The sequence below is a fragment of the Silene latifolia genome, chromosome X (assembly GCF_048544455.1).
Source record: "Silene latifolia isolate original U9 population chromosome X, ASM4854445v1, whole genome shotgun sequence".
NCBI classification, from domain to species: domain Eukaryota; kingdom Viridiplantae; phylum Streptophyta; class Magnoliopsida; order Caryophyllales; family Caryophyllaceae; genus Silene; species Silene latifolia.
In genome coordinates, this window is record NC_133537.1 from 339,995,588 (window position 1) to 340,007,886 (window position 12,299).

The 12,299-nt window shown below is 37.6% G+C and overlaps 1 protein-coding gene across 1 annotated transcript; it reads left to right on the forward strand.

Annotated features, from left to right (window-relative positions):
• The first annotated feature begins 1,820 nt into the window (after window positions 1–1,820).
• On the forward strand, window positions 1,821–5,958 carry LOC141621035 (protein neprosin-like). The gene is made up of 7 exons (XM_074437756.1): window positions 1,821–2,027; window positions 3,584–3,661; window positions 4,487–4,660; window positions 4,914–5,069; window positions 5,207–5,260; window positions 5,355–5,489; window positions 5,575–5,958. Exons 1-7 carry the CDS (start codon window positions 1,821–1,823, stop codon window positions 5,956–5,958), a joined length of 1,188 nt encoding a protein of 395 aa, XP_074293857.1.
• Window positions 5,959–12,299: the final 6,341 nt, after the last annotated feature.

The window sequence follows — 12,299 nt, forward strand, 5'->3', positions numbered from 1 at the left end:
AAAAGGAGTTTACATAGTATTCGATTACAACAAAACATATTACAATACAAACATAGGGGAATTAGATACCCCTAAACTACTGCAAATCGAACTAACCGAGCTAAAATTACAAGCGAAACTAACTGAAACTGAAAGACGACATTTCTTAAAGGGTGGATGATAATAGTCTTCAAACTGGAGAAAGTCGGCTTCCTTTCTTTTAGACCTTTTAACTGCATTAGTATCATCTTTGTACCTGCAAAAAAAAGGTAAAATGTCAACAGAAACCGTTGATCTCTTCCTCGAAATAGCACCAGACCTAACCATTCGATCCCGACGAATGGAATACTCCACCTTGCAACAACCCTTCGTGCTTGAGCTCTCTCAGACTGCAACAAATTCAAACTGAACCATGGAAATCTTGCTAACTAGAGAAGAATCGGACGAAAGCCGTTTCTTTTTGACAATATGCAAAACACCCTCATCATGACCCAACTTATCATGCTCAGACCCCAAATGCGTATGCTGATGGCGCTCTTCATGTGAAAGATCGGGAATGGGAACTGCTGCTTCCCTTGAAATATCTTCATGGGGAGTTCTCGTCGAAATAGAGTTTGTAGAGGTGAGGGGACGAACCCTCAAGGATGACAAAGATCTTGGGTGGAAAAAAAGGATATTCCTCCCAAGTAACAAATTCTCATAATCTTGGGACGACAAATGCAAATCATTTTTAGGATGTTTTTTGTTGGAGAAGGAGTATTTTCTAGATCTTGAGGTAAAATTATTGGAGGGATTCTACTCATCCTTAGCTGGCAAAGCTGGATAAGTTGCATTACGACTTTCTGAATCCAATACAATGTCGGAACCAGTGACAGAAATCAAGTTTTCGGAGTCCATAATAAGGTCACAACCAGTTGCCTTAGGGCTTATTGAATCAGTAGTAATGGCAGAACTAGTTGAAATTGCAGCATAAGTAGGAGAAACATCATCGGTAACTAAAGGAACTCTACTACAAGACGCTTCATCAGCTTCATCCAAGTCAACAGGGATATCAAACTTACCAACCAAATCATCAGGTAGCAAAGGTTGCTTACGTACCTTTTTTGTCTGAGCCCAAAGAGTTAAAAGGAAATGCGACTTGTTTCTTTTTACCAGTATACATTAAAAGGTCAGCCACATAATGGAGTTCTCGATTAACATCGTTGTTATGTGGTTCAAATTTCACAGCACGTTTAAAATCGTCAAGAGCCTCGTTGAGACGATTCAAATTCTTAAAAGTCAGGCCTCTACGATACAGAGCCTTAACATTGGTCGGATCAAAAGATAAGACAAAAGTGCAGTAACAGCAAACCCGATTATACTGAGACAACTTCAACTCACAAACTGCTAAATTTAAGACAAGGGAGAGGCAGAGGGAAGTGACAATGGGCTGGTCATGTGCAGGTGGAAAGCCAAGCAAAAAGGGGTCTCAAGTCTATGACATATAAAAATGGTAGAGAGAGAAAATCCCCCCTTCTCTCTACCTTTCCTAATTCTTAATTAATCAAACTTAATCACCGCTTATCACCGCCTGGTTTGTTTGTCCAGTTGGTAATATGGCCGTCCGGAGGCCGAAATCCGGTGGCCTTTAATCTTACCATGCTTTTAATTATATCTCTGGTTTTCTCTTATATTTCATCCTACTTTGATCTTAGTTTAATCGTCTATCTTAGTTTAATCGTCTGTGTTCTTCCTCTTTGTTTGTGAGTTGATGTCGGGCTTCCCCTGGGTTTTATAAGATTTTCAATCTTCTTTATATTTGTTGTTCATAAGATCCAGGTTATAATTTGTGGCTTTCTTAAATGGATTATCAACTCTTGCTTTTTAATCTTTGTGATTTGTTTGTGGTGGATGATTATGGTGTCGATGATGACCTTGCTAAATTGGTTTTGGAATTGGGGGTACCATCCATCTCTAATGTCCATTTGGTGAAAGATAGGGGTAACTCCCTTTTCAGGGAAGGGAATTTCATTTTGGCTGCTCGTCACTACACTCAAGCCCTTAAACTCGTATGAAAAGAGCATATGATTGTGTTCAAAATTCCCGTAATTTTGTATACGAGCGGTGGTCTCCAGTGTTTCTCAACTTTGGGAGGGGTACGACAAGAAACACAACTAGTGTCTATGGTATCACAATCTCTAGAGTCTAAAATTACTCGAACTCTTATATTTTGTAAGCCTTATATACTAAAAGAAGAATACAACTCTAAACTTTTCTGCTTAAGTTTTCCGCATATGTATTTACCTTCTAATAAATGGCCTCCACTCTCAATAATTATCTCACTCTAATCCTCTCTTTATTCCTCTCTTTATTTACATACCATATATAAAAATAATTTTCCTTAAAATAATAAATAATCATAGATTTTAAATTTCAAACTAAATTGTTAAATAACAATAACATGAATCTAATAATCATAAATTATACCATTAAATTTCAAATGAAGTAAGTAAACTAATCGTTATATAATCTCTAATATTGTCATCTAACAATGAATAAATGCACAAAAATCACACTAGTTTTTATAAAAATGCTTATTCATTTAGTGTTAATAAATGAGTTTTTTTTTTTAATGTGTTGGGACCGTTACATGGTGTAGGACTCTCTCACATAAAAATTACTGCCATAATAATATACTCCATCTCATTTTAAGACTTTTGATAGGACAGGAATATAATTATCCAAAAAGTCGTTATGATCTTTATATTCATGTCCTATTTGCGAAGATATGAGAATGTTTAATAACTTAATTATGGAATTATACCATTTTTTTGAGGTATTTTCGATCAAATATTTTTCTTGATATTTACTAAGAAAAAACATCTTCCGTACGTTCCAATCATTTGTTTACCAATTTTATTTTTAGATGTCTCAGTCAATTGTTTACTTTTCTATTATGAGAAGGCATTTGGTGATCAATTTGTTCCGCATGTCAGCTAACAATTGACCATTTCCTCTTTTTTTGGTCTCAAACAAAAGGTTAACAAATGATCGGAATAAATAAGTACATGATAAGGAAGTATATAAAAAAAACAATGATAAAAGGAAGTAAATTAAAATAAATAATGATAAAAGGAAGTAAATAAAAAATTAATGATAACAATACTAAAAGGCTCTATTATGGTAACTCCCTGAAATGAAAAGGAAATAATGTATTAATATGATTGTTGATTTATTATTACTTTAATATTATTCTCATATTCATATTCATTCTACTATTTGCTTTTATTGCTACATTAAATTATACATATTTTTTTCTATAATTTATGGACATTGTAAATGAACCACTATAAAGGTTAGGGTAGACAAAAGTGTTGATTATCAAAAAGTAACTAGATAGAGAACAACTATGACGAAAATAATCATATCATATGTTATTTTGGCTTCTTTAATTTTCTATGTAAACTTGGTAGCATCGTCGCTTATTACTCCGATTAAGGTGATTTTTCTTGCTTATTTACGTGAAATTCGTCTTCGTATTATCAAATAATCTAATGTTTTAAGTTGATACAGTTCTACTCCGTAACATATTCCTATAATATGTTGAATTATTTTGTATGTACAGTTGGAGAATGGACAAACATTCAAGTGTGTGGATTTCCATAAACAACCTGCTTTTCGCGATTCCTCGTTAGGCCTCCAGGCAAGTATCGCTATTAATATTGATTTGACTTGGTAGATTAATGTCTACCCATTTAATTTGCTACAAATCTTATAGTAATAGACGTAAATTTGTGGTAATTGTGTTGTTTTACCGTATTGTTTTCTATTTTGCATACGGAGTATTATTGATCTATGAAAAATATTTTCTACTAATAGATTATGTTAAGAAATATGGTGTATGAAATATCGCAAATTCTTGTTTCAGACAGCTAATTCCGTCTAAAATAAATAAAATAGGATTTTGTGACTTTCTTATGGTCAAATGTAACCATAATGATTCAGTTAGTATTACAAGGTAACTTGTTTTTCACAAGTAATTATATTTAGCTGGAACATGTTTCAGAACCCTGCCTTGTTATTTAAGACGTAAGAGATTGTGATGAATAGTATTCTCTCAAAGTCATGTTAATTTGCTAAAATTTCATCCGTATGCAAAATAGAAATCAATATATTTGTGTTCATCTTTTTCGTCTTCATTAATCTTCGCCCCCTCTGCAAGTTTGGTAACATGAACAAATATCATATAGGTATATATATACTTCGTATAATATTTCATACACCATATTTCATTTTAGAATATCTTATTTATTTGTTTACCTTTCTATATAAGAAATATTTTTTATGTGTTATTTGACATGCATTATAATTTGTAAAGTTTGTAAGCTTTATATTCCCATGCTAATATGCTATAGCTAGTTTATTTGAAACCAACAGATTTGATATGCTTGTATTTTTCTTGTCGATATAAAGTTTTTTGACATTCTGATATATTTTCGTATTACAATTTGTCAATTTATATGTATAGGTTGTGTCGAACTTGACAAAACTTCAACATCAAGAAAGTGTAAGCGGTCTTGGACTTGGAAGTCGTCAATGTCCTATTGGAACGGTTCCAATATTAGATCGACCTAACCATTTTGTTACATATCCTGAGGTTCCCCAGCCTCAATCGGGACCTCCTCATGCTAAAAGACACTGCGTAAGTTTTCTATGTTGCGATTTTGTAATAATCGATACAAGCTAAGTATAAATGCATGTCTGATTAAATTATCACTAAATAATGTGTTTTTATGCACATGAATATAAACTTGAATAATTGTATGCGTAAAATATTTTCATTACATGTGGGCAAAATGTATACATTAATTGATTTTGAATTGTTGATAACCGAATTTCAATAAATAAATTCCCAAAGAAATAATCTTTAATTATTTTGAATTTGTTTCACACAGAGTGCCAAAGTTCGGACAAGAGCTAATCCAAGCAAGAAATTCTTTGGAGCAGCGGGTGCTTTATCCATTTATAAACCTAACGTACCGGGTAACCAATGGTCCTCTGCTCGAATCAGACTTCTTAATGGGGGCAATATAATTGAAGCTGGATGGATGGTATGATTATCAATTCTCGTCTTATCTAAATATATTTTATTAATTGGATTTTATCACAAACATGAATATTTTGTGGTCACTTATTAGAACTTTATTATATGGCATCCATATCTCACATTATGTTCTTTCATTTATAGATTAATCCAAGTGAGTTCAAAAATAATGAAGCTCATCTTTATGCGAGTTTTAATGTAAGTATCCATATTTCTCTCATATATACCATTGAGTTCTCAAAACCTCGATTATTTATTTAATTTCTTTTTAACTTATGATTTACATATATAGGTAAATGGGAAAGGATGTATTAATTTAGATTGCCCTGGCTTCGTACAAGTATCACGCGATGTCCCATTGGGCATAACTCCAAATGAATATTCTAGTAGGGAGAAGCAAATTGTTTGGGACTTGGCAATTGACAAGGTACAACTACTTCACTATACGAATTTTTACGACAATATTATTAATATATGAGAACTAACTTCATAAGATGAAACCTCCTTGGTAGGATAAAGACGGAAACTGGTGGCTATCAATTACAAGCAAAAGAATTCCAATTGGATATTGGCCTAAAAGTTTATTCTCATCGCTAAAAGACGCAGCTAATCAAGTTGAATTCGGAGGAGAGATCAATAATCCAAACGCAATAGACCCTCCAACTCCAATGGGAAATGGACGGAAGGCCGACTATGATACTACCCTCTCAGCTTGTTTTTACCAAGCTACTGTTGTTGATGGGAGTAGAACTAGAGTCAATCCACCGGATACAGAAAAATACACTGATTGCTCCGACTTATATACAGTTCTCGATGGTGGTCATCAAGATGATCCTAAGTTAGGCCGCCTTATTTTCTATGGTGGCCCTGGTCCTATTATTGAGTCTCACATTTAATAACTTATTATTATTATTATTATTAGATACCGTGACATTTGATATTGATATCTAAATTACCAATGAAAAGATTACAATTCCTAGTCCCTACAACTCAATAAGATCCACAATGAAAAATGGGAGGCACCACAGGGACATTTTTGTCAATTATCTTACTATTTTAGTTTTTATCTCAATAATCGGTAACATGCCCTACACAACCTGACCAACGAAAGAAAAAAAAGAGAGACGGATATATAGAGTATATAAGTGTGAATTATAAGGCAAAACTCAAATCCAAATCTAATATGGTCCACAAATTCTTATTTCAGACCGCACGATCCGTCCGAAATAATAAGACGGATACCATTTCCTCTCACAAAATACCCATTTAGGAAGTGAGTGGGAAAGCACATAGGGGTGTCCCACCACCCATGTGATTTCCACTTGTGAGAGATCTTATTATTTCAGACGAATCTTACGGCCTGAAGCAAGACAGACTGAATCGGGTCTAACATTACAAGTTTAAATCCGTTTAACAAATCATAGACCATATTGATGCTGCTAGTTCTTCAACAAATATCTATAACTCTCCCATGTAGTGGCCCAAAATTATGTAGTGGCCCAAATTGATAACATTAATAAACCTAGATAAGTAACTTAACTACTCCCTCTGTGGCTCCGTCTCAATTAGTGGGTCAAATAAGAAGGTCCAAATCTAGAAGGGGCCATGAGGGCGGAATTAGCATTAGTAGAAAAAGTGCATTGACATCGGTTTTTTAGGCTCATTTACATCGATTTTAGGCGATGTTTTTGGGGGCGACATTTATAGCATTTTTAACATTAACATCGGTTTTAGAACCGATGTTAATGACATACAATTTACATCGGTTACTAGCTAAGACCGATGTTAATAGCATCTAAATTACATTGGGTTGCATCAAAACCGATGTAAATATCACTTTATTTACATAAGTTATAACTAATACCGATATATTTTAAACGTCATTAACATCGGTTTTTTCTAAAACTAATGTGAATATTTTATTTATTTATTCTAGCAATACGGATTCAATAATTTAGCCGCAATTAAATGCTTCATAAATTACGTAAAGGTTTACATTCTCACTATTAACGACCTGCAAAATCAATCAATATACAAACAATAACCAAGCAACTCACCGCTTCCAACCATTCAAACATAACCATCTATTATACCAAAAAAATATCGTACGTATTACATTTCGGTCCATTCATAAAAGTAGTTTAAAACACTGCAAGCTCCAACAATGCAAAATGTTAAATGTTTCAATTGCAATTTCTAGGAATCTAAGTCATACATTAGACGTTCTTTACACAATAAAGTGTACAAAGCTCTTGAAACTTGTTCATTTGTTCTGTTGTCATTTGTCAGTTTTGTACCCGAAACACAGTACAAAAAAAGACGCAAGATTACACAAAAATTTAAATGACGTTATTACATAAAACTACACTTCGAGAGAATAGATCGGGATACCTTTTCTATGTCGTCCTCCGATAATGCGTAGTGTACGGTAATTTCATATATCCATTTCATAACATAATAACCACACTCATAACTCAACTCTCTGGCTGTTGCGGGACTATATTTATACAAAATTAAGAGTTAAGTAAAAACTCTAACCTCGTAGAATCTAAGACAGATATGCTACATTCACAAGGTAATAAATTATAATTAAATGAAGTGACTAAGTGCGCTTCAGTCACAAGTTAACAAATTTTCGTACAAAGGAATACAATCAAAACAAGTCAAAATAGCCTAATTTTGACGAATCTAAATATCAAACCAAATGAAGTTCCAAGTTTCACAAAATAAATACCGCAAAAACACTAAAAATGATGTAAATAATAAAAATAAAATACTTCCTCCTATTCTACATAACTTTCCCTCTTTCCTTTTTCATCTATTCACAATACCTTCCCTATTTCCTTATTTACTAAAATTTTATACTTATTTTAATCACCTCACCCCACAACAATACCCCACCCAACAACAATAATTATTTTAATCAACTTACCCTACAACAATACTTATTTTAATCACCCCACCTGTAAAGTATTTAGGGAAGATTGAATAATTATTATTCACAATTCTAAAGGTTTAAATACAAGAGCAAAGAGCTAGGGTTTCAGCTAACAACTAACCTAGACGATGTACACAAATACAAGAAACGTATAATCAAAAGATTACAATCCTAAGATACAATAAACTAAAGAATAAAATACAATAGAAAGATTACGTAATATTATCCTTAATACGCCCCCGCAAGTTGGACGATCCGGAAGAGAGACCAATCTTGAGTAAAAGCTGTTCAAAACGAGGTCGAGGAAGCGGTTTTGTGAGGATGTCAGCTAACTGATCATCGCCATTTATGTGTTGGACACGGAGCGGCTGATTACGCACTTGTTCTCGAACAAAATTGAAGGCCAAGGCTAAGTGTTTCATGCGCGAATGAAATATAGGATTGGCGGAGTAATGAGTTTCACCTAAATTATCGCAATAAACCACGGGTGCAACTGGGGAAGTGAGGCTGAGCTCCCGTAGTAGAGAGGAAAGCCACATGAGCTCAGATGTAGTGTCAGCCACGGCACGGAATTCAGCTTCCGTGGATGAACGGGCAATTGCACGTTGTTTTCGAGACGACCAAGAAATCGCATTTCGTCCAAGGTAAACAATAAAACCAGTAGTAGAGATGCAGTCATCCATATCTCGCGCAAAATCTGCATCGCAAAAAGCATGAAGGACTAAAGGAGTATTAGCATAGAGTTGAAGACCATGATTAAGAGAGCCTTTCAGATACCGTAAAAGACGTTTCAGTGCAAGCCAATGACACTCCTGAGGGTCTTGTAAAAATTGGGCAAGTTTGTTTACAATACAAGCAATGTCAAGGCGGGTTAAGGAAAGATATTGAAGGGAGCCAATTATGGCGCGATAATCAGTGGGATTAGGGATGGAGTGACCAGTGGTTTTGGTAAGAGGGGGGTAAGCAGCCATGGGTGTGGTTGATGGCTTGCAGTCAAGGAGATTGTAGCGGGATAGGAGGTCAGTTATGTATTTGGTCTGTGTGAGAAGAATGCCATGTTGGTTGGGTGTGACTTCTATACCAAGGAAGTAAGACGGAGAGCCGAGATCTTTCAGAGAGAAACGGTTACTGAAGGCATGGAGGAAGGAGGTCAGTGGGGGAGTGTAAGAGCTAGTGACGATTATATCGTCGACATACACGAGCAAGTAAAGAGCAGTGGTGGAGGATGAGTAGATAAAAAGAGATGGATCAGAGATGGAATTGGTGAACCCATAGGAAATGAGATAAGAACGAAGCTCATTATACCAAGCTCGCGGAGCTTGCTTGAGCCCGTAAATAGCTTTGCGGAGTTGACAAACATGGTTAGGAAAGGAATGATTGATGAAGCCCGGAGGCTGGGACATATAGACAGTTTCAGAGAGAGTGCCTTGAAGGAAGGCGTTGTTGATGTCGACATGGCGTAGAGGCCAGCCGCGACTGATGTCTAGAGAGAGTAAGAGACGAACAGTGGAGGGCTTAACTACTAGGCTAAAGGTTTCAGAAAAGTCCAAACCCGGTCTTTGGTGAAAACCTTTAGCTACAAGGCGGGCTTTGAATTTATCAATGGAGTTGTCGGGCTTATATTTGATGCGGAAAACCCATTTGCATCCAATGACGTTTTGGGAAGACTCAGGAGGAGTAAGTTGCCAGGTCTGATTGCGAGACAAGGCTTGAAATTCGTCCTCCATGGCAGCACGCCATCGGGGGTCAAGGAGTGTCTGCTTGACAGTGGATGGGAGGGAATTAGGTGTGAGAATAGATGTTTTAGCATACTTTGGATTGGGTTTGATAATGTTATGTGAGAGGCAAGTGGCATGCCGTGGAGGCGGAGGTGGAGGGGGGGGGGGTGGAGGAGGAATTGGTGATGGGGAGGGAATGGGAGTATCGGGTGATACAAGGGTTGTGGGATTTTGGACAGGGGAGATGACAGTTGGCGTGGAGGGAGAAGTGGGAGTGTTTGGGATAGGTGGGGAAGGTGGGGGCGACGGGGGAGGAGAGTTGTGATGTGGTTCAGGTGAGGGTGGGAGGACAGGGACAGAGAAGGTACACCATTGAGAGGGAGAAGGAACCGTGAGAGAAGCAGGGGAGGAACATAAGTCAGGGAAGGGGAAGTGACTGTCAAAGAACTTGACATGGCGCGAAGTGAATATTTTGAGTGTGGCGGGATTTAGACAGTGGTAGGCACTCTGGGTAGCAGAGTAGCCAACAAATATGCAAGGAGTAGAACGCGGGGAGAGCTTATTGGACGAGTAAGGGCGAAGCCAAGGGTAACAGAGGCAACCAAAGCTTCGTAACTTGTCGTAATTGGGTAATTTGGAGAAGAGTTTGGAGTAAGGTGAGTCGTTTTGTAGGGTGGCAGTGGGCATCCTATTGATAAGATACACGGCCGTTGTGAAGGCATACAACCAATAAGTGGCGGGCATACGAGCGTGTGTAAGGAGGGAGAGACCCGTTTCGACAATGTGTCGATGACGGCGTTCGGCATAGCCGTTGTGTTCAGGTGTATTTGGTGGAGAAGTGAGGTGGGAAATGCCATCAGAGGTAATTGTAGGTGTGAGCTTTAAGTATTCACCCCCATTATCAGAAAAGAGTTGAAGGATTGGTTTATTGAAGAACTTTTCGACAAGAGCACGAAACCTATTAAAGGTTGAAAAAGTATCTGATTTTCGTTTCAGAGGATAGAGCCAAGTGTATTTGGTATAATGATCGACGAAAATAACATAATATTTGTAATCATCAATAGACGAAACAGGGGATGACCAGACATCCGAGAAAATTAATTCGAGAGGAGATGAGGTAGAGAAAGTAGACATAGAGAAAGGTAACTTATGACCTTTATTGATATTGCAGGCACTACAATGATGATCGGAATTAAAATTAATAGGTAAAGAAAATTTAGAACTAATTTGTTGCATAACTTTTAAAGACGGATGACCAAGCTTGTGGTGCCATGAAGCAAGGCCGAGAGTGCTAGTGTGAACGGAAGGACTGGAGGGATGCCACTCGTAGACTCCATTGCTACTAGTGCCTTGAAGAAGAAGCTTGTGTGTCTTCTGATCCTTTACATGAAAAGAGGCAGGAAAGAAAATAATATAAGCATTATTGTCAAGACAAAATTTTGAGATGGAAATAATATTGCGAGAGATAGATGGGACATGAAGAACATTTGTAAATTTGAAAGAAGAGATAGAAAAGGAACCAATAATATTGTGAATTGGCAGAGATGAACCGTCTCCAATAATAAGATCATCGACTCCGTCATAAGGTGAGTGAAGGGCAAGAGTATTGAGATCATTAGTTATATGATGGGTGGCGCCACTATCGAGGAGGTAGCTAGTTGGGTTTTGAGTGGTGGAGGCAGCAGCAGCGTGGGCTTGTGGAGTGGAGTTACGGTGGGAGGTAGTGGGAGGAGGAGTGGGAAACTTGATGTTGGGGAAGAGGCGTTTGAAGTCTCGACAGTCAGAGAGATAGTGACCGGGGTAGCGGCACCACTGACAGCGTCCTTTGAAGGGAGCAGGGGCACGATCAGTGGTGTTGTCTGAGGGTTGGCGGGTGTTGGGAAGGGGAAGCAGGCCAGCAGTGGTCTGGGATTTGGGTGGTGGACGAGATTGGCGATGGGAATCATTGTGGACAGAGGAGGGAAAGTCAGTGGCAGGGGTGGCTAAGGTTTTGTGAATGGGATTGAGTTCATGGTTGAGTAATTTTTCGTGGAGTGCTTCGAAAGAAATAGTAGTGTCACGAGCTTGCACCGCTTCTATCACAGGACGGTATGTGTTATAATCAAGGCCATGAAGAACATGAGCAATGATGTCTTCAGCATCAAGGGGTTTGCCCATGTGGGCAAGTTCATCAGTGCAAGATTTTATTGCTTGCATATAATCAGATAAGGGAAGGTCGCCTTTGGTCATAGAGCGAAGACGATTCTTGATTTGAAGAATGTGGCCACGCGAGGGATTGGCGTATGTTGAAGCAAGAATCTGCCAGACTTCGCGAGATGTAGTGGCACGAAGGACAAGAGGAGATACAGAAACATCGAGAGTACCAACGAGTGCACCTCGTAAGAGTTTGTCTTGACGAACCCAGGTGGAGTACGCAGGGTTAGCCACGGTTTTTGAGTCTTGAGTAAGGGTGGATGGTGGTTTGGGAAACGTACCATTGAGATATTTGAATAGGTCATAGCCATCAAGGGTGTTTTCAATTTGATATTCCCATGAACGATATGTGGAAGGGGTGAGTTTGATGCAGTTATTGAGATTGATG

Excerpts from the sequence above, each read along its gene's own strand:
- LOC141621035 (XM_074437756.1), top strand. The coding sequence starts at position 1,821 with ATGGATTATCAACTCTTGCTTTTTAATCTTTGTGATTTGTTTGTGGTG. Across the intron at positions 2,028-3,583 it reads ACACTCAAGCCCTTAAACTC|TTGGAGAATGGACAAACATT; the intron begins GTATGAAAAGAG and ends TTGTATGTACAG. Across the intron at positions 5,070-5,206 it reads TAATTGAAGCTGGATGGATG|ATTAATCCAAGTGAGTTCAA; the intron begins GTATGATTATCA and ends TTTCATTTATAG.